The following is a 27,079-nucleotide window of genomic DNA, read 5'->3' as shown; positions in this document are numbered from 1 at the left end:
CTAGATTCTCTCCAGCTGAAGACAGGGCATGGGAGTGATAGCAGCACCCTGACTCTGCTTTACTTTCTTCCCACTCCCAAACACAATTCAGATTTTTTCTAGACAAAAAAAACAATTTTTAGTTTTATAAGGAGTAGGCATTTGGAATTTCCCTTAAAACCAGCCACACTCAGCGTGCAGACCCATGGGGTCCTTGTGAGTCTCCAAGGCCCTTTCAGGACACCCACAAAATAAAAACTTTTTCGTAATATACCAAGACATTCTTTGTCTTTTTCGCTGTGTTGACATTTACACTGATGGGGCCACACAATCGAAGCAGCGACAGCAAACTGGACTAGTGGTCATGACTTCCTCGTGGCCACACCCCCACATTAAGAGAGGGGGGAAAAGACAGTTAAGAATGCCCTTGGCAGAACAGGAAAAGCCGATTTGGATTTATTCTTGAACACACATCTTTGCCATCCTCTGTGAGGAGCAGGAAGCATTTCCGCTGCACACTCAAGTGCCGAGGATTTGCCAGGAAAGCACTCGTGCAAGTGTTGTGAGTTGAACTGGCCGGCTGCCTGACGGAACGCTGTTTTTACTTGAAAGAATGACTGCAGAACAAGCCTCGGTTATTCAGAAGGTCATTCAGATTTGGGTAACCTGCCAGTAACTTTCTTGAAACGGACAAAGTGAGCCTGTCCCTTCAAGGCAAGTAACGGACAGTGTTTATTTCCAATGCTAAAATATGAGCTTTCAAGCAAAACTCAGAATTTTGAAAACCTGTGACCACAACAATGAACTCGACAACTTCCCAATTTCCAAAGACTTCTGGTAAGATGATAGTGATATTAACAAATGTGATTTCTAATAGTGTCTACTAGCATGTGTCAATATTTAGAAGATCAGCACAATTCAACACACCAGTATTTTCCAAGTGATCGATCTATGATGCTGCAAAATCATGCATGGTTAAAAGAGAGCTATTCAAAGTACAAGGATTTTAACCTAACAGTGCATGAAAAGTTCACTGATAGAGTTTCAGATCCCGCTCTCCAAATGACCTTTAAGATACTACCACTTGTTGCCTGGCTGCGCGTGGCTCAGCGGTTGAGCATCGACCTAGGAGCCAGGAGATCAAGGTTCGATTCTCCGTCAGGGCACATGCCCGGGCTGCGGGCTCGATCCCCAATGACTCTCTCATCATTGATATTTCTGTCTGTCTCTCTCTCCCTCTCCTTTCCTCTCTCTGAAATCAATAAAGACATATTAAAAAAAAAAAAAAAAAAGATACTACCACTTGTTGAGTTTTGGTGTAGTATTAAAGAATATCCGTTATTATCTAAAAAGTTATTAAAATACTCCTGTCCACCTACATGTGTATGTGTGAGAACGCATTATCTTCATATACTTTAATCAGAACAATACATTACAACAGACTGAATGCCGCAGCAGGGACAGGACCCGGATGTCCTCTATTAGTCAGAAATTAAACATTAGCAAAAATATAAAATTTCCCACGTCTCTCCACATTTCTTGTTGGAAAATAATTTTTTATTTTCAAATATTACTTATGTCAATGTAATGGGTTTATTATTTTTTTAAATAAATTAATATTTTTTTAATTTTCTTAAATTTCTGATATAGTAAAATATCCACAGGAAAAATGGTCATAAACAAAAGCTCTTTGGGGTTGTCAATATTTAAGAGCATTGTTTAAGCAAAACAGTTGTAAACAGATAAGCGGTTACCTGTAGATATTAGTATCATTTACAGAATGATCTGGACGCAGACGCTCCTGCCTTTATAACAAGAAGATAAATGTTCTTTCTTGTGCTTTGTTTTACTATCTAGAAAGATCCTGGAATCTCAATGTCAAAAGAGAATCATTCAAAGTACGTTCTATCAGAACTATCACGGTCACCTTTGGCACCTATTCTCTAAAGGTTAATCATTCAGACCTAAATAAATCTATACAGTAAATCAGCTTGTTCAGTTACCTGGGTCTGGTTTCTACTAATTCGCCTTAGTAGATGTACTAGCAGGCTATACTACTCAACCACCTATGGAAAAATTACTAAAAAGTTTCTACACAGGTGAACAGTGGGTGGTAAAACCTGAATGAAGTTTTTCGGGCCCAAACTATCTCCACTGTACTTTGAAGTCGCCCTTCTCAGCCTCGGATGCACATAAGGAGCCTGAGGCCCAAGCCAGAGGCTTAGGCATCTTCGTTTGGATAGCAGGTGAATCTGGTGTGCAGAAGATATTAAGAAGCAATACCAGAGTCAGAATGGATCACCCTAGTGACCTTCAAACCAAATTAAGTGAAACCCTGGAGAACTCTAAAGAGTTTCTAAGGGACAGGGATAGTTTAAAAGGTCGTCTTCCAGTTCCCTAAGAGCCACATGAACTCCCTACTAAAACTAATCAGCTTTCCGCTGCTTCTCCTTTCCCATATTCCTTTTCACAGTCACTTTTTACCAAAATGCCTTTAACTCATCCCCATAGGGCACCAAACTATTAGAGGAGTCTTTTGGAAGCAAAGAGTTTCAGTAAAAAACATCAAAGGGGGCAGTGCCAAGGGACAAATGCCTCTTTAGTGAAATGATGGTAAAGAGAACAAACACATTTTACTACATTTATTTGAACTGAAAAATATAATCAGAATGTCAAACTTTTTTCCCAAAATTCTTTTAGGGGACGAAAAAGTTTGAATATTATGGCCCTAGAATAGTACTGTCCAATATGGTAGTCACTAGCCAAATGCTAATTAAGTTTAAATTGCTTAACATTAAATAAAATTTTAAAATTTAGTTGCACAGTTACATCAGCCACAAATCAAATGCTTCGTAACCTCAAGTGGCTATAGGCTACCATAACGGACAGTGCACAGGACATTTCTACCATCCCCTTCAAATTCCACTCAACAGAGCTAACCTGGAACCGTGATCAAGTATTTAACAAAGAGCTGAATTTCTTTTGAGGGGAAATACTGGATTTACTTACATTTATGACCCCAAATGCCAGCAGGTAAAGTATTTCCACCCAGGTGACAATGCGTGTTAGGAAATCAACTTTTAAAACAGAACCTTTTTCCCTACAACCCTCTTACTTGGTTTTCAAAGAATAGAACTCTGCTCTCCACCAGTAAAATACAAAATCAGTACTTCACTCTAATTTTTATTGAATTGAGATTCATATAACATTTTAAAGCAAGAGATTCAGGCCCCAGCTAGGTAGCTCAATTGGTAAGAGCACCATCCCAATATGCCGAAGCTGTGGGTCTGATCACTGGTCAGGGCACACACAAGAATCAACCAATGAGTGTATAAATAAGTGGACCACCAAATCAATTCTGTCTGTCTGTCTGTCTCTCAAATCAATAACTTTGTTTAATTTAAAAAAAGATTCAGTGACAATATATTCACAATAATTTAAACTCTTGATGACCTAAAGAACTTGTCAAATTATCTTCTATGGAGGTCCAATCCATGACCTAATTAACAGCCCAAAAATCCAAGGGAGACTGCCTAAGGCATGTACCCATCCACCTCAGGCATCTTACGTCACTTATTCTATCAAGCAGGGTGTCGGTCGCAGGCGCCTAGGCCAGATCAATGTAACCCTCACAGGATGACCTCTACCATACAGCCCTGGGTGTCATGCACTCAGATGGCATCATCAAGGGGCACGGAAGGAACTATCATGTGAAAAAACAAAACCCTATTTCTATACTTGTAAATCTAGCTTTGTAGAAAAAGTATTTGTGATGTAAGTCAATACCTCCTACATATAAAATATACCACAAAAATAATTCTTTTAGGATTTGATACCAGGAAGAAAAAAAAAACATTTCTGAGAAAAAAAGAAATGGATATATATTTCCTTCTTTCTAATATGAGAATTATATAACTTATCATGTTTCTTGTTGCACACTCATCAGGAAACTCAAAATATGATTCCATTCCCAGTCCCAGCAACCAAAGCCATAATTAGCATAATTCCTTGCTCTTCCATTCCAGGACAGGTTTCCTGTTTCTATTTCACACATACACACCCGTATGCGTGCACACGCATGCACGCACGCGCACACACACTCTCACTCTCTCACCCTTCTGTCAGAATGTCTCAAGTCCTTTTTGGAAAAATATCGACTAAGGACTATAACCTACATTTTTATTTATTTAATTTATCTTCTGCCATTAATCATACATTATAAAATTGGGGGGCAACACTATCAATCTTAATACAAGACTAATTCACCCTAAAGTAACATCTTAGGAAAACTAACATTTCTCTGCTTGTCTTCAATACCAAATAAAGACACTAATGCCTTCTGGTCAATAGATCCACTGATACACACACTGACCTGGAAATATGGAAGTGTAGCTTAGAGACCAATAAGCAAGATACAGTTATCAGCCATAAGCTCTTGAAAAAATATTTAACATTTTTTTTTCTTCCAGGAATAAGAAGACTGAATTTAATTACCAAATTTTGAGAAATCTTTTTCAAGGAATAAAACAATCTTATCAACTGTGATAGCCTTTAACTTTGAAACCAAATAACAACAAATGCTTTATATGAAGCATTTTTGACAGGGACTTCTTTGGGGGGAAAAATTAAAACAATAACTTCTGAAATATCACTTATACTATAAAACAAGACACTATTCACATTACTTTAAAAAGCATGCTGTGTTTAGCAACAAATTGGCTGCTACACAGCAGAGATTTATTCCAAAAATAACAAAGTGAATTGTGTCAGTGTTACCACGTGCAGATCACTATATTCTATCACTAGCTAGCAGGGCCAAAAGATACAGGGTATCCATGGTTTTAAGGCCATCTGGTAAGAAGTGAGAGAGAATAAAAGTAGGAACACAAAGCTTACACTGGCTACACGGACAACAAAAAACTCTTTTCTAGTTCTAGTTGTGCTCTCTCTCTTATTTTCTGGTGACTTAAATAATTTGTCTTGTTTGGTTATACCTGAGTTGTCCAATATGTAAATCACCAGCCACATGTGGTTACTTTAAATTTAAATTAATTAAAATTTGTAAAGAATTAAAACTTCAGTTTACTTAGTCTCACAGCCTCATTTCAGGTGCTCAACAGCCACATGTCTCATCCAAGTATCATCACAGAAAAGTTACATTTTCTATAAGCCCATTAATGTGATTCTCAAAGACAATGGCAAACTTTCCCCCTCGCCAGTTTGGCACCCGGGCTAGAGCGCTGGCCCGCGGCCTCCCGGGTTCCATTCCGGCCAAGGGCACGCACCTCGGTGGGTCCTGGCCCGGGTCGGGGTGCGAGCGGGAGGCAGCCAATCGATGTCTCTCTCACATGGATGTTTCTTTCTTTTTTTCTTTCTCTTTCTCTACCCCCCCCCCCCCCCCCCGAAAAGCAACGGAAAAAATATCCTCGGGTGAGGATTGAAATAAATAGGAAAGTACTACGCCCTTCCTGGCAAACTTCAGCACCCAGGTAAGCATACGCCCAAGGGTGCGCTTTTTCCCCTAAACCTTCATTAAAGGGGAGGCCGTGCCAGGCCCGCACCGCCCCGCGCCAGCTGTTCCCGCGGACAGTGTACAGCCTCCGGCTCAACACGGCAAAGAGAGAACCGCCACCCGCGACGTCTGCCAAGCGCGTTGCGCGCGATGGCCACTCGGCAATAACGAAGAGGTTTCCCGTTGCTGCTGTTTCTGCGACCTCACTTTTCTTTAATTAGTATATATAAAAAGGGAAAAACCGGGCAGACCCGGAAGCGGCGGAGCGAAGGCCGCCGGAGCCCTCGCTCCCTCTGGCTTGAACCCCAGCAAACCTGCGCCCGGGCGGGTCCCACACACCTGACGGCCACGCGTGGCGGGCGCGGAGCTCCGCGCGCGGCGCCTCGGGCGGGGCCGGGGCCGGGGCCGGGCGGGCGGCTGCGGAGACATGGCCCGACCGCCCGCAGGCGGGTGGCCCGCAGGCGGGTGGCCTCCGCACGCCTTCCGGCCCGCCCCTGACGCCAGCCCACCTGAGGTCTCGCCACCTGCGCCGGCCACTAGCCTGCGCTCCCGGGCCCTCCCACCCCGCGCCATTTGAGGGCCCGGGCGCTGGGCTCAACCCCTCTGCGCCCACGGAGGCCCGATTCCGCCCGGCCTGGATTCTGCACCTCCGCCCCCCGCCCCCCCCACACACCCATTGAAGGCGAGACCCTTCCGTGGGTGTGAGAAGAGGAGGTCCCCTCCCCTCACGGGGGTGGCGTGGGAGCCGCGGGACTAGGGCACGAGGATGGAGAGACAACCGGGAGGGGATGAGAGAGAGGGACCCATGATGGCGCAGAGGCGAGGCGGGGATTTGTGGAAGGACAGGGGAGAGAGAAGGGCGGGGAAGGAGCGAGGGGGGAGAAAGCGGGGGACACAGACGAAAGGGGCGCGCTCCAGAGAGATGGGGAAGCAGGGGGGGAGGGGAGAGGGGCCCTGGGCTGGCAGAAGTGGGTGCGACAGACCAGCCGACCGTGGGCAAGGCACTTGGAGGGAGAGAGTGATGGGAGAAGGGGGGCGCCAGGGCGGGAGCAGAGGGGAGGCCGGGCGGGGAGGCGCAGCGCCGAGCCCCGCCAGCCGGGGGCGCCCGCGAGCCGGGGCAGGGCCAGAGGGACCAGGGGACGGAGGAAATCCGTGGAGATGCGGAGCAATCAGAGAGGAGACACAGCGGCTGAGGCGAAACAGGCTTCAGGAGTTCCACAGGGTACGCGCAGGGGGAGGAACAGAGAAGGGGAGAGCGCAGGGGCGGGAAGGGGGAGCACAAGGACCGACAGCAGTGGAGAGGGACAGGAAAGAGCCACGTAAGCGGACTGACAGACAGACACAGGAGGGGAGGAAGGGGAGCCGCGATCTGGATGAGTGGAGAGCTGCTGATTTAAGTTGTGATACACTGGCTTGTGGCTTTATAACCTATTTAATTTAACACTTGCTGAACTGTTTCAATTATACAGATCAGAACAACTGTAAAACTCCAGTTTATAAGGCCTGTGCATTTTATAATTATTTGCACCACCAGATAGCTCCCACTTGCAACCGGTATTCAGCCAGAGGGGAGAGCCTTGTTTTAGTCGGCCCTGGGTCCCTTTTTCATGTCCTGGGGCAGCATGGGAGGTGGCCAGGGCATGAAATGACAGGGCCTGCCAGTCACTACATGACGCTTTTTCAAGGACTATTAAAAGTTCCATGTGTTTTATTTTCTCTCAAGTGGATTTACACTTTCCTTTATACCTCTCCTCCACTCAATGCACTGTTTTTTTTAAAAAAGCATAAAGGTAAATCTTAAGTTTATTGGAAAAAAGTCAATAAATAGAAGGAATAACTAGTGTATAAAGTATGAAGAGGGTAAGCTAAGGGGCTTCCTTTTACATCCCAAGTGGAGCTAAGATATAACTGTGATCTTTCCCGAAAAACAAAACCCTGTGCTCAGGGCTCCTCCTAACAGGAGTCTCCTAACTCTAAATTCAGATAGCTCTAGATAATGAACTTTTAAAAATGGCAACAGTGTTATGAGTTGCCTAAAAATTGTCTCCAAAATTGTAAATCTCACATATTCAAAAATGTGAGTCACCTTCTTTGGCAATTTTTAAAAATTTTGGCTAGTAAATCAAACTGCAATAATCCTTTATCTTCTTTTGTGACTGTCTTTAAAGTGCATAATTACTTTTTTAAAAATGGCATGACCCTCACAAACCAGCTGAGTTCAAAACCGCCATCGGTGCTACTAAACAAAATTATAATACCACCTGAAGGTGTGTGAGAACATACCATGAAAATACAGGAAGATGCTGTTGAAAACAACAGGGGTGAAGTCCATCGCTGAACTTGTGGTTAACAGCTGCAAGGTTAATTTTATATTTAACAAAGACTTACTATAGGTATATATCAGTAGGTTAACCTCTTTCATGCTGGAGGGAATACTAGCGAACCTCCCTCGCAATACAAAACAGGATGCCAACTTAACCTCTGCTGCTTCAAGTTTCTAAAAACTAGGTGATGATGTTCACCTTGATCAAAACTAGGAAGAAAATAGACACTGAGAAAGTTGTTGATATTTTATATACATAGCATCTCATTTCCTAGAGATTCAATTTAAAAGAATTACCGTATTGTGACCAAAAAAAATCCCCCCCCCATAAAAATCTTATGAATTTTTTTTGGCCTGATGGAGAATCTGCTAAATTGATTTTTAGGGCACTGATACATAATGCTCTGTTTTACAAAATTAAGGCCAATTTTTCTACTTTAATGTGAAAGAGGAGAAAGTGGGGAGGGGGGCGGATTCCAAGAGCTCATTTCAACAACCACGTTAACAGAAGTTATAACAAAATATTTAACATTCATTGAGGACTTACTGCATGCCACACACTGTGATAAAAACTTTACAGCCATTATCTCATTTAATGCTCATAATAATCTGTGCAACTGGCACAATTATCATCCTCAGGAAACTAAGGCTCAGGGAAATTAAGTAAGTATCCAATGGTTTGACTTAGCAAACGTTTGTTAGACTGAGACTCAGACGCAGTTCCTGTGCCTATGAACCATGGTCTCACGGCTCTGCACTGCCTCCTCCCTTGACCAGTGGCGCCCTAGACGACCACCCAGTGTGTGGCCCACTGGACAGAACAGAGGTGGGAGGCACTTAAAAATGACAAGGGAAACACTACATGATACAAGTAAGGTGACACCCACCTCTTCCCATTAAGTTAGTCTTGTGATTTATATTTAGTATGAATTATGATCCTAGCTAGCATCTAACATGGAATGGCATTGAAAAGATTTTCATTCAGGTCTTCAGCGAGAAAAACTTACAAAAATTGATCTTATGATTTGGCTCATTTTTACTCTATGAACGAGTAGTCTCTTACTGGGCTTTTTTTACCACCCCTTCACCAATGGTACCCTAACTTAGAGACCTTATTTATATGTAAATATTGGGTTTTAACTTTCTTGCAAAAACTAAAGCTGTGAGCTTGACAGTTGGCTCTAAGGACAGACCTTTTCCAAAATTGGACTCTTGAATATTTCCTTCCTTTACCTAAGTCTTCTACCATTATTTCAAAGTAAGAGGGACACCTGGTAGAAACTGAGTTGACACTGAACTGCGATGGCCTCTGCCGCTGGTGCAGAGGACGAGCGAGCTCCGTTAACATTCTGCACTGTTTGGGTGACTATCATAAAGAGAAAGGGAAAACATGCAGAGACTAGCTGGTAAAAATAAAATACTACTTAGCTCCTGACTAAATCATCAAACCTTTCCCCTGAAGAACTCTCACTCGTCTCCTTTCATCCAAGGTCTGCCCTCATGCGTTCCAGCAGCGCCCCTTTATGAAAATGTCTCTGCAAGATCAGAATGGCCGAAAATGGAGCTAGCTTAGTAACGGGCCAGTTTAAAGCAACGCAGGCTCATCCTACTCAGTTGTGGCCCCAGGCCTACTTCTGCCCACGGTTACTTGCAGATTATCTGAGGATTTACAGCCATAACTACAGAGAATAGAGAGTAACACTAAAATGTAAAGATTAAGGTAAATTCTCCATTAGTCCTCTCTGCCCATTTCTGTCAACCCCCACAGTGGTATTAAAGTTTAGCCATATCTTCATGCTGACTGATTATTTTGATGTGTTTTTAACATTAACAGCAAAAACAAAACATCATAACTCTTAATCCCACAATTTTATGATTTTTTTTAAGTTAAAGCAAATGTCCATCAAGAAGCATGATCTAAAATTTGAACTTTAATTTCGAATATTCCTGTATTCAATAAAAACTTTAAGACTATACACTTTAAAGAGCATTAAAGAGCACGCTCAGAAATACGTCAAAAAAAGTTTTAGAAAAAGAATGATCTAAAAGTCCTTGCCTATTCTCTAGCAGGGTCACCCACCCTGTGATGCTCCGAATCCCTTAACTAAGCAAGAGGCAGGCACTTCACAGCCCACCAGACGGGTGAGGGTGGGATTCTCATGCTAAGGCTCCCTTCAAACTTGCTCCAGCTGGCCGATGGAGAAACAGGAAGGGCACAAGTTAGCATGTCATTCAAGAAACTCTTAACAGAAAGTTTCCAACATCACTGCTTGCACTTCCTCAATGCCTATGACCAAAGCAAACAAACCAAAAACACTCCAGATCGATACCTTTGGCACACAGCGTAAAACGATTGTTTTTACTCTCACACAGCTCAGTGTTCAAGTCTAAGAGTTCTCCTGAAGTCTGTGGTACAGAATTACTAATGAATTAAACACAGAAGGCGGCAGAGGAGACCAGGCCAAATGTACTATGAAGCAGATCAGAAATATCATGCTCATTAACAAGCATAAAAAAATAAACAAATAGCATGCCCCCTTCAAATAACTGCCTGGGTGATCACTTCGATTCAATCATTAACACAAGATGCAAGAGAACGCCTTCCAGCCATACCCGGCCACCATGCTCAGCATCTAATCCAAACCAGGGGACACCAGGCAGGATGATGGGTGTCCTGTACCTACGTTGACTTCTGACTTTTTTAAATAATGCCAATTCCCTGGGATTTTGTCAAGTTCCTTCAAGTTTGTGTTTTTTCCTACCATCACCACGTCTAGTGCCAGCCCCTAGAAGGTTGACCTCTATTAAAAAAAGGAAACCTTACTCGTGGTGGTGCACCATCACCTACTAAAGTTTTGCAAGGCAAAAAGCGCAAGTTTGCTGCTGACTTCCTTCGCTGATAAAAGAGCTGCATTCAGTAACAGGGGGAGTAAGGGCCATCTCTTCGTGTTACTTAGAGATTATCTACAGACTGACAGCTGTAACTGCTAAGAATGGAGGATTACATTTAGATGTCAGGATTAAGGCAAATTCTCCTCATTAGGTCTAGCAACGCTTTCCCCCAACTTGTCCCCCCGACCCACTTCCCGATTCTCTTTCCCCAGCTAACTACTGCTCTGCAGGGCCAGATACTGCCTTTCTGAGTGATCAATAAAATGAAGCAGCAGCAGCAGCGACAGGAAAAGCTGAAAGGAAAGGGGGGGGGGGAGTGGCTCATGTGCGTAATAGTAAAAATGAAGGCTTTCTCCCTTACCCTCGGAGAATCGATTTCAAGAAACAGGAATTAGTGACATGGAGATGAAGAGATTCTGAGTCGGGGTGGGGGTGGGGGGGGGTGGAAATAACTACTGAGTAACTACTGAAAGTATTCAAAACCCACGAGAAACCAAAATCTTGAAAACGGCTATAATCCACCTTTCAGAGAAGCTGGCTACTTCTCCCTACAAGACGATAGAAGAGACATTCAGACAGGCGTTCTCTGAAATCCAAATAAACGGAATTTCACTTCGCTGATTTATCTTTCCATGAACTGATACCCATACAACACCCCCCCCCAACATCGTATGTATTGTTGATACCTTAAAAAAAAAAAAAAAAAGCTACTACTTTCCCAACTTTACAATGAGGTTGACTGTCATAATCAGACTGAACAACTTTAAATGTTATTTATCTGCATAAACTTACTTATACCCAGACTTGTTTTCAAAAAGAATTTGAAGCCAGTGCTATGGAAAGAGTCTAGCACTGCTGTTCACTAGGGCAGCCACCAGCCACATCCTGCTGAGCACCTGAAATGCAGCTCAACCAAGATGATGGGCTCTGCATGTAAAACACACACTCGATTTCAAATACCTGTACAAAATATCTCATAAGTGATGGCTGTTGTTGTTTTTTTTACTGATTATGTGTTGGAATAATATCTTGAATGCATTGGGTTAATTATTAAAATTAGTTTGGTCAGTTTCTTTTTTTCTTTTAATGTCACTACTAAAAAATTTAAAATAATACATGGTGGCCTGCACTTGTGGCCTGCGCTTGCGACTCCCACTATATTTCAATTGGACAACACCAATCTAGAACATGGTAGGGACAGAAAGAAATGACAGCCTGAAGATCATGCTGAAATAAAAACTCCCCATCCATCTCAGTGAAGGCACTTATCTCCTCGCTGCCTCCCACCACGTCACCAATCTCTGTCCTTACTACGGTGCTTGGCACACAACGGGCACTCGATAAACATTTCTTTAGTGTAGTTTAACAAAGGCAACCAAGATGCAAGATTAAAATGCAGTATTGAAAAGTGGCTTTGAAAGTAAGCTAAAAAAAAAAAATAACTTGTTACCCACAATATTTTTGAGAGTCACAGAAAACAATCCTCTTTCACTACAAACAAAAGACACTAAGAGGCAAGGATACCATTGAGCTTGTGGCTCACTCAGCTCATGCTTTCAGACTGTAGGGTGAAAGGACAGACGGAGTAGAATTGTTTCCTTTGCTTTAACTCTACACTTGGTATCTCCCATTTTAACTCTGGCATAAGCCATCTAGGCTGAAACTCTGACCTCTGGCATAAGCCGTCTAGGCTGGAGGCAAACGCGGGGAGGTGCTCATTAAGCTGTCCTGCCTACAAATGGAGGTGGTCAGAGAAAGTACCTTAACAGTCTTCATGAAAAACAACAGGCGGCTGAGCACACTCGACCGACCAGTGACGTCAAGAGCAATCAAGGATGGTCGGCTTGCTTTAACCAAAGGCGTCATGGACAAATAACTAGGGAGCCACCAACACGTGGGAAAAGTGGAGATCTCTCCCACTTCCCTCTCTGAGAGCTGGCGTCCCCGGTTCCACGGATGTCTCACTGTGGGTGCCTGTTCTCTGAACAGCCCTGAGTGCCATGTAGGTTACAGATATTTTGTTTCCCCAGTTTCTAAAAGGCATCTTTCGACATGTGGAAGTATAAGTGTGTCAAGAGTGGTATTCATAGAGATACATCTACTTTCTACTAAAGGGGGCCTTTTTCTCTACTTTCTGATCACAATTTGCAAAACGGAGGCTTGAAACGCATCAACATTTTCTCCATGAAATTTATTAAGTAGTTGCCAATTACTCTGCGCATATCTGGAACCCTGTGTTTACTGGGTGAAATGAGAGAATGCCAGTAGAATATTGAGTCTACTTGAGATTTACCAGGAAAAAGGTTTTCCCAGAAATGCTGTTTTTTAAAAGAAATTCATAAGATGTCATTGGAAAGACAAAAGAACTGGAGAAGTTGCACCCCTGATTCTTTTGGGTCTTTTTTTTACTTTTAACCTCCTAGGGGAAAACTGAGACACAGAGAAATTATTATCTATTGCCTCAATCTCAATGGTCCTTTAAATTTTTTCTGCTTCTGTGCTCCTTCACCACAACCAGATTTCAGAACCAAATTAATGAAAGGGGCACAAATGTATCCAAAATATACACAATCTGAGGACACAATGTTGAAGATTCTGAAACTACTCTAAGAACTTGCTCATCGGTGAGTGTAATTCATGAACCGAGATAGCTGTGTAGACTCGTGCAATGTAAGTTACTCAGAAACTCAGGGATTTGCCCGTAACCTGAAGGGCAATCCACTTAACCCGTCTTTCTCAGACAAGCTCCTCAAAGGAACAGCACGAAGTCTGTGCTTTCCCCTCCTAGGTGTTCTCACCTCCGCCCCCCCGGTGCACTGATAATTGCTCCATTCTCTGCTCTCAACCACTCTCAGGCGCTGCAAAGTGTGTTCCTGCCAAAAACCTGCCAGTGCGTCCCGCGGACATGGGACCTGGTCTAAGCTTCTCACCAGGACTACCGAGGCCCCACAGGGGTCTGACCCTGCAGCCTTCTCTCTCGCCCCAACCCCTATTCCTAAGCCTTAGATTCTTTCTCCTCCCCCTTTACACCCATTTTCCCCCCAACTTGGCCCATCCTTCCCATCAGCCGAGACGTCAACATCACGTAACCCAGAACACCCTCCCAGACCTCCGCCTCGCCCGCTGAAGCACGCTGTGTTTGTCTCTACAGTGCGCTTTTCCTGTGCTTCCTCTCCCACCCCCACCCCCCGCAAGATCTCTCTCTCTATGACCCCCAATGAGCAGTGCGTAGGGAGCCACGGTATTTGATAACTGTTTCCTGAAACAAAGGAAAACAAAGTCCAACTCCCACAATAGTTAGCACTGAAACAAGTGCTTGAGACTGTTTTTTAAATTTTGCAACAAGCACTTCTGAACATGTGCCAATGATAATGTGTCTCCCATGTTACTGCTAATCTCACTTTGTCTCTAACCAGAAAGGCCTATCAAGCCTCATTTTAGAGATAGTGCAACTGAGGCCCTGAGGTTAAGTAACCTGCCCAAGGTCACGGGGTCAGTAATCATCGGTGGTGCTTCTATTCCAAAGCCTGCACTCTTCCTGTCATTCCAGGGGTTCTCAGGGTGGACGCTGGGAGCTCTGGGGGTTGTGAGCTCAGAACTGGTTTTATAGTGACACTGAGATGTGATTTCCTTTCACTCTCGTTCTCTCCAAATGTAAGCAGATTTTTCCAAAGGCTCATGGCCTGCAAGCAGACTGTATGCAGAAACAGATGTTAGTAGTTGAGAGAATGTAAAGCAATGTCATTAATTATTTTTCATTTAAAAATGTTATTTATGTTGACACAGTGGCTTATTATTTTTAAATGATTAATGAATAAATATTTCAAATTGTCCTCAGTTTAAGTTTCTAAGACAGTCAATATCAACACATATAACCCACAAACAAAGAATCCTCGGAGTCCTTAATAATTTTTAAGAGTATAAAGGGACCTGAGATGAAAATGTTCAGGAACCACTGTCCTGATCAACTACTGAAAAAATATATTTTATAAGTAAATTTTATAAGTAATCAGGACAGTCCTGAGCTTCCATTAAATACGCCCACAACCACCATTAACATTAGAGACCAGTGAGCTCTGACCTTTCTGCTCTCATGCTTTCCTTTGTTGACTCTTCCATATAAAGTTAAATTTATCTTTAAACATACTTCATTGTGCTACATAATTTAGAAAATATCTGTTCAGAAGCCATGAAACATTTTTAAAAGTTAACTTCTATTTTTAAAAAGTGAAAGACTTGAGATAAAAAAGTGAGCGAGCCTGACTGTCACCCTGCAGCTCGGTGCATCAGTACGTCAACCTGCTCCGGTAGGGCTTCAACCACTGTTCCGTCGTGTATGACATGCAAAATAATTTGGGTAGTTCTAAAAGCAAAACACGATTAGATAGATATATCTGCTGGAGTAGAGTGTGAGTGGTTCGCAGGGACAGAGAGGTTTGAAGCTCCTGTGATAGCATTATTCCCATCACGCCCAGCAACATGGGCTAAGGGGGGGGGCGGGCTTTGCACAAATCAAATCGCAGTTAGTGTTTTATAACTAAGGGTATAAATTTCATAATATTTAAGCTGTTCCTTAAAAATAAAAGTAATTTTACGTTGTATTTACATGGGAAAGGACATAATTATAAGTTAAGGCTTGCGCTGCAGGAGATCAGAAAATCAACCTAGAGGAGAATTACCATATGCGTACACACCACAGGCCGGACGGGATACCAGGCATGTGGTGCTTATTACCCCACTTGATCTCAACACCCTTTGGGGTGGGTATGGTTTTACTGACAAAGAATCTGACATTCAGAGAGGTTGAGTATGTTGCCCAAGGCCCCCGCGCTAATAAACAGTAGAGCTGGGACTCAAACACCTTTCTGACTTTAAAGTCTACGCTCCTCCCAAGACTTTACACCTCCTCAGTATTATTTTCAGAACTGAGAGTTTCAGAATCTGAAGGGGATGAAAAGTTAAGCAGAAATAAGAAAGCAAATGCCGTGAGTGACATTTGAAAACGCAGCTGAACTTCCACAACGATACTACTTCGCGTGCACTTGCTTACACCCCTCACCCAGGCCCGCGTTTGCGTGTAATGGCACGCTAGAGAAGCTGGGGCCGGAGGAGGTAAATACACCCGGTGTGCCCAGCATCTGGCCAGCATCTGGCCAGGGCGCAGCACACAGAGACCGTCCAGCGTCCGGTGGCGCACCACGCACTCATATGCACCCTCTGAAATGGCCGTTGGGAAACATCTGCGCTCTCAACACTTGGGAAAGCTGGAGATCATCAGTTCCCATCCAGGAATCAGATTACAGTCACAGGGTGTCTCCCACAACCTGCGCTTGCCCTCCAGTGAGAAAAGTCGACGCCGGGGCAGGACGAATCTACCACCACTGCTCTGAGAAGATGCCTTGCTGAATAAGAAACTTCCCAAGGAACAAGAAAAGAACAATTCCTGGCCCTGGCTGGTGCCGGCCCACACTCCCAAGGGTCCCGGTTCAATTCCCGTTAAGGGCACATACCTGGGTTGCCTGTTCCCTCCCCGGCCCCAGTCTGGAAGCGTGCAGAAGGCAACCAATCGATGTGTCTCTCACAGGGATGTTCTTCTCTCTCCCCCCCCCCTTCCACCCTCTCTAAAAAAAAAAAAATGGGAGAAAATATCCTTGGGTAAGGATTAACAAACAAGCAAACAAGAAAGACAGAGAGAAATAAATTATTTTTTAAAAAGAATTCCTAGAAAGGAGGTCACATTCATTCCTGCCCTAGAAGCCGCCCCCAGGTTCACAGACCTCAGGAACGGCAGGCCTCGGGGCCAGCACTGTGGTCAATTTTGAAGGACATTTAAAAGGAAAACAAATAAGCTAGGCCTGATCTTCATTCCTTCCTTTGCCCTTCTTTTCCTGAGGCCCTCTGCTCCCAGCATCTTGTCGGACCACCTTCCTGACATCCCCCACACGCCGTCTACCCTGGGCTGCAGCTCAGGAGGAGACAGGAAGCGGCTCCCCGGGCAGCAAGCAGGGCGGCTCCCACTGACCCCTCGGCTCCTGAGAATCCGCAAGTGTGCCTGACCTCAGAGGGCAGCTTCCCCAAACCCCTGCATGTCCTGTGCCCTGAGGTTCTCCCTGACCTCCATTTCCCCAGTCCTGTGTCTCCCTCCCAAATCCCTGAAGCTGAATTTTCTGAGTCTCTGTTCTAAATGCCTCTCCAAGCCCTGGCTGGATAGCTCCGTTGGTCAGAGTGTTGTCTCGATTCACCAAGGCTGCGCATTCTATCTCCGGTCAGGGCACATATAAGAATCAATCAATGAACGCATAAGTGGAACAACAAATCGATGTCTCTCTCGCTCTCAAATCAATAAATAAAAAATACATAAAAATAAAAAATAAATGCTTCCCCAGCTGTGATGCCCCAAAACGGCTTTGCTTCCTGACCACAAGCCCTTTTACTTTCACATTGCTTCAATCCCTCCTGTTCCACTCTCCGATCCCTGGTCTAAACTGTCCTCACAGGCCTGGACCACAGGCTCAGAATTCATCTTCTGGTTCCTGTGGACCGTCTAACCGATTTCACTGGCTCCCCACTGAAGTCCGAATTCCTTAAAACAGAACAGCAAGACCTGGCCCTCGCCTGCACTAAGCTTGACTCCCCATGCCCCAGTTAACCAATCATCCCCCAACCCGAAATGTCACCCTCGGTGCATTCTCCATGGCTAAGTCCCAGTCAAATTCCAAGCACCATCATGCACCCCTGGACGCTTGTGACATAATCATGTGCGGTCTTTCACTCTGCTTCGTACGTTCACATGTTGGTCCTGTCTCCCCAAACTGGTTGAAGTTCATCAAGAACAAGCATTGTGTTCTGCAACTTTGAAGCTTTATGTGTATTTTTAAAACAGAGAGGAAGAGAGAAATAGAAAGAATAGAAGAAAAAGGAGAAGAAAAAGACATTTGTCCAGTGTCGGCCTCCTGCTGGAAGTGACAGCAGACCCTGCAGGCAGGGACCTGCGCTTAGTTACCTTTGCATTCTTAGCACACAGCACAATTCCTGGGACAGGAGGACCCGAGGCTTTCTGAATAGCTGAATAAATGCATAAGTTAGTAAGTGACAGAGTAAATAAAGGGAGAAATAGTAAAAAAAAAAATGAAATTCTGGGGCAGCTTAACAAGATCAAAATTAAGAACCTCGTAATAAAAATGCTTTGCATGAAGTTTAAAGGAAAAGTCTGTTAGATTAAGTCCACAGAGTTACGTTTTATACCACAAGGCAGGCAGGGTCAGAGTTCTCTTACCTGAGGCACAGGCACTTTCTGCGGGGTGTTCTGGGGTGATGGGTGGAGCTGTGCCCAAGGCTGGTGATGCGGGTGTGGGGGTGAAGACTGGTGGTGCAAGCCCGGGTGGGGCTGCATCGGAGGACAGGTTGGCAACTGCTGAAAAGACGGCTGCTGGCCAGGGTGCTGCTGGCCAGGTAGCAAACGTTCCTGGATTGCTTGTGGATCTGCAAGGCCAACACCGGGACAACCATTTGGTCTCATGTGCCCGGCCAGCTCCCTCGGTGCTGAGGACATGCCCATGAACGGACGAGACTGCTGCATGTTTCTGGGGCCCATATTCCTCTGTCCGATTCCCATGGCACCAGGGGGCTGGTGAGATGGCTGAGGGTGGGGCATATTTGGATAACTGCCAACTTCCATTGGTATCCCAGCACTCCCGGGCCTGACTTGCGGAGGAGGGGTGCCTGCTGGGTTACTCATCGCTTTCATGGGTGACATGGGAGGTGGAGAGGCGTAAGTTCCCTGAGGCTGTGAAGGATGCATAGTTTGTGTGTTCATTTGGTTAAGTGAGCCGCTGGGGTGGATGGGCTGCTGGTGCATTAGTCCCTGACCACTGTTCGACGGGAACCCTACAGCATTGGTGTATCTGGGTACGGACTGATTCATTGGAGTATTATTCGTAAGGCCTAAATTTTGATTCATCCCTGTATTGTTAACTAATCCCTGATTTAGGTTACTGTAAGGATATCGAGAATACTGCCCTGAGTTGTTTATAGTAGGTGAGGGGACTGTCTGGCTCCGAGAACTAAAGTTAAGGGTTTGTGGCCGGACAGCCCCTTGCTGAGGAGGATTCGGGGAGAATCTGGGACTGTGGGCAACGGATTCTCCATGGAGAGCAGTGGGGGGGTGGTGGTGGAACTGCTGCACTGAGTGACGTAAGGAAGGCGCCATGCCGGGACTCTGCTGGGGCACGTGGGACAGGTGGCCGGGTCCTGAGGTGGCAATGAAAGGGTTCCCCTGATTGAGGCCCTCCTGGCCTTGGGAAAACTGGCTCATCCTCTGCTGCGGCTGACCGTGCTGCTGCATGGAAAAGTCCCCGCGGGCCAGATAGCTGCCCATCGGCTGCAGGTGCTGCGGGTGGCCCTGGGCGGGGGGCCCCGGCGGAGCCGGCTGGGGCGGCTGGGGCGGCTGCGGCTGCTGGTAGGGGGCTCGCGTCTGGTCCGGGACCTGAACGGCCCGGGGGCCCCACATGGAGCCACTGTCCACGAAAGGCTGGCCGTGCCTTTCGTTCTGCATGCCAGGGTAGACGCCCATCGGGCCGCCGCCGCCGCCGTGAGGGACCTGGGGAACGGGAGGGGTGTGGTACTGCGAGTGGGGGGACGCAAGTCCGTTCCCGGGGCCGCCGGTCATCATTCTGCTCGGCTGATCCATCAGGTGCAACTTCTGCTGCTCATACTGATTATAGTGATCGAAATGGGTCAGCTTGGTTTGATTCTGATTAGTGGAGGGATGATGGAGGGACGGCTGCAGAGAGGCAAAGCCCTGGTCCATGGGCATCTGCTGGCCCATGGGGTTCACTGGATTTTCAGGGTAACCACAATCGCCGAGGCCTTCGAGGCCTTCACTGAAAATATTCCCATCCTCACCGAAAAGACTCATCATTCCCGGGTCCGCCATCTTCTGCCGACACACGGCTCCTTCCTCCAAACTACAGCTCAGGAGCTTGTCTGTGCTTCACTTCACTGAGGTGTTCGTCCTCAACGCCTGTAATCCTTAACTAATCTTCTTCACGTCCTTCCATATCTCCTTAATGCTCTTGGACCCTGCAGTGGCAGGCTAAGTCTGGACAGAGGTCCTGGAAGGGAGCGGGAGGCGGGGAGGGGGAGGGGAGAAAGAAAACAAAGAATTAGGAACAAATGACGAAAACTGCCAGTATTTTTTACACATCTGAATTTGGTTTCCATCAACAATACTAATCGAGCCCCCTTGCCGAGCTGTATTTTCTAAATCTAGTTCACTTTAAGAGAAACTCATTAGCTTCTACCAGAAGCATTATTATGATCGGTTACTTAGAAAGCAAGCAAAACACTAACCTTAACCTTAAATTAATCCATTCACTACACTTCCTAGCGTTCCATTCTTGGATGGAACAGAACAAAAGAACACAACATGAAGCAGCAGCAGCTGCCACAGCAGGCAAGCAGATGCATGAATATAGCCAAGCCGCCCATCTGCTGAACTACAGCCCTGGAAATGCTCTGGTTACCAACAGCCCGCCCTTAACCGTATTCCCCTGAGCGGTGTAATCAGATGAGCGGCCGCGGCACCGAGGGCTGTGAAGAGCTCAGCTCGGTTAAACTGACTGGAGGATTATACAAATACCAAAATCAGTCATTTCGTACAAATTAGATATTTGCGGCCCACGTACAACTATCTAACAGCAACAGAGGCGCCGGATGAAAAAGCGTTCATCACGACGCAGGAGAGCAAGTTTACAGGGTAAAATAAATTCCTAATTTCATAACATTAAATGGCAGGAATATACAAGACTCAGACAGGACCAGAAGCAAAGCTCTCACGTTCCAAGAGAACCGGCCCCTCTTGCGGCCCCTGGGCCTACCCTGTTCCCGGCCTGCCCCGCGGGCAGAGGGGGTCCGATCGCAGGCCCCTTCTTCACCCAGCGGCACCAGCTCTGGTGATGAACCAGGGGCCCATGTGACCACTCAGGCTCTAGCTGGAAGGGCAGATTCTAGACGATGGCTGTTTTCATCAACAGAAACAGAAAACTTTCCCCCAAACTGGTCAGAACTGAAAATACTTTTAAAACAATGAAGTTCAAAATACCCAAGCAGCCCTACCCTTGTCTTAACCTCTTTTGGGACAACGCAGGACATGAGCAGGTAGGGGGCAAAGGGGGCAGGCACATCCGTCAGCACACTGTGCTCATGGCACACGTTATACACTATCCAATGGTCCGCAATTTATTCAAACAGTTCCTAACAGTTCCTAATCTGTGTCCGATTAAAATAACCGATGTATAGAGTATTTCAACAAGCAAAACAGGAAAGTTTTGTTGAATGCTAATTAAATGAACAACTTAATAAAGAACTAATTCACAGGAAAAATGTCTGAAATCCTAAACATCTTTGGAATTTAACTCATTTTTTCCCTCTTTCATAAGCACATTAAGCATTGTGTGATACTTGCCCAACTTGAAAAAACAATGTCTATGGAAGAATTTCCAAAGTGATGTTATGAACAGGCTCAGTCATAAATTCCACTGACACACTTCTCTGTGAGCATGAGGATGAACGGGCCACTGCTGAGGGCTTACCAATAAGACAGATAAAAAATCGGTTCCTGCCTGCCCTATTCTAACATATTCCTAACAAGGGGAGAATTTTGCTTACAGAGAATGTAAACATCATTCCTGTTCACTGTCAGAACTACAGACATAACACCTGAGGGGGTCTCTGGGTCTATAGTTTTCAGGTGACAGCTGTCAGCTAAAGGCAAAGGTCTCCTCACTCTGCCGCTAACTGCCATGAATTTTCTGATGTACATTCTCCAAAAACATGGGTCAGATGGGTGAAAATGAGATGAGCACGAAAGCCATTTTACTTACAGACACGCTGCTTTACTACACAACTACTTCAAAATCCAAAAGAGAGAGAATGGAAATCTCCAGTGTCAAATAAAACAAATACATATAAATTAAATTTACTCCTAAAAAGCCTAAGCAGTCAGTCTTCATTATTCAAGGCTCATTCTAGCTTTCAAGGAAATAAATACTGAAATGGACTTGATAATAGCTTAAACCAGCCACGCAGACTAACCACTTACCAAAATAACCTTTCAAATTAGCTTAGGGAAGGTAATGTCTACTTGTATGTCCTGGACGGCCTTGCTTTTATAGGATAACGGCTTCACCCTCCAGGGTCTACCCCATGCCACTGAGGAAATGCTACTGACTGGATGCAGCCAGCTCTGGGGAAAGGAGCCCAGAGGCAGGGGATGGTCAGGTCCACTCACTCGGGCAGAGGCACAGCCAGCCTGGAGAAGCAGCAACGGAGTTGAGCAGAAAGGGAAACAGAACTTGCCTACAGGCGTGGGAATGGACAAAACAGAACACTCACTGAAAGTAATCCTACCTGACACTTGGGCTTCCACTTCCCTCCTCCCTGCCACTGAGAGTCCATTTCCCAGTGGCATGAAAAACAACAGCATTACCTGGAATCAAGTAAACACGCTGCCCACCACAACTGGGACCACAATCAGGTGAGCTCCAGGCAGAGTTGTTCAAAAACCATGGCTTTCGTCTGTCATTAGTGGCTGCTCACACTTGCTCGGACAGCCACCACCGCCTCCCTGCCCCTTTCCTGACCTCAAGACTCGGCTGGCGACTATGCTAGGAATCCATCTGGTGGCTGGATTTCATATTTCTCATTTGAGCTAATCTAATTAATTTATTTTGGTCTTTTTTAATTTGATCAAGACCATTTGAATACCCACATTTCCAAGTCACAGCTGCAACATACAATTTTGTTTCTATCAAAGATGTTCATTTAAAACTCCTTTTGGAAGGTTGCTCCCTTCTCTACGTTTCTATGTTCATATCACACTATTCAATGAGCCGTCAAATCAGAAAGAACCATGTATGTAATTTTAAAATTTCTAATAGGCACATTTAAAAAGTAATCCCAAAAAGGGTGAAATTAATTTTAATAATAATTTTTATTTAACCCAATACATGCAAAATATTATCACTTCAACATGCAATCAATATTAAAAATGAATAAAATAGTTTACATTTTGTGTTACTGAGTCTCTGAAACCCAGTATCTATTTCACACCAGCATATCTCAATTTCTATTGGCCACATTTCAAGTCAAAAGTGTATACACATGGAGGCAGTGGCTACCATACTGAACAGCAGTTACAGGTTGTTAAAAAGAAAAAACAGAAATACAAGTTTGGGATGTTATCAAATAATTCTCATAATTATCACTTGGATAATAAATATTCAAGTTGTAGTTATGTTTGATTTGGCATTAAATAAAAACCAAGTTAAATCTCAAATCACATTTTTTATTCAAATCATATTTACTGAGCACTTTCTATGATCCTGGCTGGCACTGGTATAGGCGCTGCAGATGTCTGAATAAAAACAAATAAAATTCCCTCGTCTTCATGGAACTTACATTTATCTGTAAGTGATGAACCCCTTGAATAAGAATTAAGAGATGGGGGTTACGTTATAAAAATAAGGATATCACCCTGGGCAGGTGGCTCAGTTGGTTGGAGCATCTTCCTGTACACCAAAAGGTTTGGGGTTTGATTCCTGGTCAGGGCACATACCTAGGTTTCAGGTTCAATCCCCAGTCAGGGTGGGTACAGGAGGCAACCAACTGACGTTTCTCACACCAATGTTTCTTTCTCTCTTTCACTCTTTCTCTCTCTAAAAAAAATCAGTGGAAACATATCCTTAAGTGAGGAGTAAAAAAAAATTTAGGATATAATTTGACAAAATATTTCTTACCAATTTATGACAGCAAGTGTTTTAACTATGTGTGATATTATGTAGTAAACAGTACAGATATATAGAATGAAGATGGTAATTTACGTTTCTGCTCGGTGCTCTACTGGCAAGTATTTTCTGAGACAAGAACAAAGTTCAGAAGATGCACGTGTCTGGGGGTGAAGTGGGGCCACAGGAGACAGTTCTGCTAACTGAATCATCTCCCCTGCAGAGGCTCACTGTGGAACCAACTGAACATTTAGAGCTGGCCAGCCCTTTGAAGAACTTCTAGTCCAAACCCCTCTTCATTTAACAGGTGAAAAAACCCTTTTACAGACTGAGAAGAGTGAACCTCTTCCACAAAATATTTTAAAGGAAATCATTCCCAAAGATGAAAGAAAACTGTATAGATGAGAGGGCACCTTACTAGGGATGGCAAAATAGTAAAGGCCCAAACTGGGTCCATTTTACTCAGAGATAAGTCACTAAAACAATTACTGAGGCTAGCAAACAGAAGAGTTTCCTTCAAAAAAATTTTTTTATTTATACTATCTATACCTTTTAGGAAGCATCACATATTAGCACCACATTAAAGCTATTAAGTTAATTTTATTGGAAATGAGCAGGATAAAAAGTAGGCAGATCTAAAAAACAAGTAGCCCGGCCAGGCGTGGCTCAGCGGTTGAGCATCGACCTAGGATCCAGGAGATCGGGGTTCGATTCCCGGTCAGGGCACATGCCCAGGTTGCAGGCTGTGGCTGATCAATGACTTTCTCATCATTGATGTTTCTATCTCTCTCTCTCCCTCTCCTTTCCTCTCTCTGAAATCAATAAAGATATATTAATAAATAAATAAATAAATAAATAAATAAATAAATAAATAAATAAATAAATAAATAAATAAAATAAAAAACAAGTGAACAGTACATATAATGGGAGATGGAAGCAAAGGGTGTACAGCAAACCAAGATAAAAAAATAAGTTGTGTAAAAATGTGTATTAATATTTTGAAGTGAATTTCTGGCCTCCCAAAACTTACGCAGACAAATGTTTAACTACAGTGTAGTCCTGTTTTAATTTGGTATCACAGTGACCTGGAAAGCTAGCAAGAAAAGAGGTGAATACAAAAACTTTTCACATGCAAAACACTTCCTACAGCTCAACTGCTTTTTACCCAATTGTGTAAGTAGAATGTCATCCAAAGGAGGTTTTTTCCTAAACATCCAACACGTGGGCAAGTGCAAAGTAAAAGGATGACAGCCTTTCAGATGCTGAAGATTATTACTGTTCTACAGCTTCACTTCTAGTTGTTCTCTTTAAACTTCTCTCCGCCACCTCCAAGGAACCTGGGGTACAGAACATAACTGTGACAATGATGCTTGGGACCCGCTGGAGCATGTATGTGTCAGTATTTCCAAGGAAGCTAGCAATTGGAAAGACACACATCACCACCCTCAGCACAAGCCATAAAGAAGTCTTTCGATTGTTAAGGGTACAAATCATACAGAGAGGAAGGAGGCCTGGCAGAGTTGCTCAGTTGGTTAGAGCGTTGTCCCGACTATGCCATGGTTGTGGACTCGATCCCATCGGGGCACATACAAGAATCAACCAATGAATGCATAAATAAGTGGAACAAATTGATGTTTCTCTGTTTTTCTCTCTCTCTTTCAAATCAATCAATCAATAAGAGGGGAAGGATCCAAGAGCTGATAGGTAAACACACAGAAGATAAACGGCTCAGCACTGCTGAGTTTCTATTCAAAGTGGAAGTCCTTTCAGCTAAATCCTGAAGCCTGTGGACAGCAATCCCCACTGGTGGCCCCCAACAGCAGCCGGGGGAGAGGGAAACCTAGCCAGGGCCAAGGCTTGCCATGGAAGAAGGAATCGGTCCAAGGGACAACGACCCAGATAAAGAATCAGAAAATGCCTCCGAATTACCAACATCAGCTCACCACAAGTCAGCTCCAGATCTGCCACCTGGAGAAGATGATACCCACCCTGAACCCCTGGACAAGACGACACTTTCTTCCTCATTAGTACACATGGGGGGGGGGGGGGGGGCAGTTCGCCCTGACTGTGCTGTCCTACTCAGCAGCAACTAGCCACATGCCATTTAAATTAATTAAAACTAAATAAAATTTAAAATTCAGTTGCTCAGTTGCACAAGCTACATTTCAAGTGCTCAAGAGCCACATGGGGCTGGTGGCTACTGTGCATACATGGAACAATTCCATCACTGCAGAAAACTGTATGGACAGTGCGGCTATCTATTTCTTCTTAGAGGTAACATTTTTAGATAAAGACCATATCGAATGATAGAAATTCTCTTTGATGAAAAATATTTTCTCCTGCTCAGAGATGAGTATTCTTTCAAAGGTCTACACCCACCCTCACAACGAAATTTACAGTATTATTTCCATACATCATATTCAACCTATAAAATATCTCCTTTCTGTATTATCTCCCAACATATATTTCTATTGCTTAATAAATAATTTTTATTATGATAGGAACGATTCTCAACTATACAAAATTCAGGCACTTAGGAATAGTTTATTTCAAAATCCTTTTCACTTATAATTGCCATATGACCACTGCCCTTTAATAATTTGCAAGCTCAATTTTTACAACTAAAAAATCTGCATAACCATAGTAAAGTTCACTATTTTTCTTAGTGGCTTTGTACCTTATTTTCATTCGCTATTTTATTGGAAAAGAATGTGAAGTCCTTCAGAAGGTCTACAGGAATCCAGGCACCAAATGAAAAAAAAAAAAAAAAGTATAAGAATTGCATTTATAGTTAGCTTCCATTTATATCACTAGGTAATCTCCAATTTTGCTGATATTAACTGAAGATATGTATGTGTATCTTAATAGGGAAAACTATGCTTGGAATTGATGCTGGATAGAGTAATGCTATGCTTTATGTCAGCATTCCCTATAGCAGCTGACAGTATGTCCATCCACACCTCCGACCCAGCCAAAGGATGAAGTAACCCTCAATCCTTCCCATCAGTCATTCATTTAAAAAATATTTAATGAGTGCCTGCTTTTGCATGAAGCATTTCACAGAGTTGAATACAGATGCGGCTCCTTGTCCTGTCCAGCTCACTGTTCTAGTAAGTGCTCCAGATACCCCGCACATTCAGCCCACCCACCAACCTGCTGATCTGCCTCCCACCTACCTCACAAGTCTGCCTCTTCTCTATTCACACTACCCTCTAGTGAAATCAGGCCTTCAGGGTTTCGTGAAGGGCCAAGCACTACAGGCTGACAGGGTCGCTCAAGTCCAGTCTCAACACATCCACACAGCTGATGGAATGACCTTCTAGAACACAAAATGCGTCATGTCTCTCCCCTCGTTAAAATCCTTAAAGGAGTTGCCATAGCTTTCAGCATCCAGTCCAAATGCTCCAGCTCGGTGGAAGGCACTCTGCAGTCAGATCCCCAAATTCCCTTCCCTCTGCGCATGAAACACATTTACCCAGACCAGCTCTGTCAAACCACTGCAAGTTTACTGACAACGATGCATTCGCTTCCTCACACCTTCCTCACCTCCACACCTGCCTGTCTACCCCCACACTCCCCGGCCTCTTT

General features: G+C 44.3%; 1 protein-coding gene across 2 annotated transcripts in view; it reads right to left on the bottom strand.

Annotated features, from left to right (window-relative positions):
• Nucleotides 1-27,079, bottom strand: part of CHD7 (chromodomain helicase DNA binding protein 7) — a 177,761-nt gene that overhangs the window by 97,959 nt on the left and 52,723 nt on the right. The window contains exons 1-2 of one of the 2 annotated variants that reach the window (XM_087825396.1): nucleotides 21,808-21,850; nucleotides 17,983-19,819 (exon numbers count right to left, since the gene is read on the bottom strand). In XM_087825396.1, the coding sequence (XP_087681522.1) occupies nucleotides 17,983-19,641 (1,659 nt within the window). In that variant the 5' untranslated portion in view covers nucleotides 19,642-19,819; nucleotides 21,808-21,850. Of the gene's footprint in view, nucleotides 1-17,982; nucleotides 19,820-21,807; nucleotides 21,851-27,079 lie in introns of those variants that run through there. The other variant, XM_087825395.1, reaches the window with a different exon arrangement.

Source organism: Miniopterus natalensis, chromosome 16 (genome assembly GCF_054644295.1).
Source record: "Miniopterus natalensis isolate mMinNat1 chromosome 16, mMinNat1.hap1, whole genome shotgun sequence".
Lineage (NCBI taxonomy): Eukaryota > Metazoa > Chordata > Mammalia > Chiroptera > Miniopteridae > Miniopterus > Miniopterus natalensis.
The sequence above is the reverse complement of the archived record's forward strand: the minus strand, read 5'-3'. Positions and strand labels throughout refer to the sequence as shown.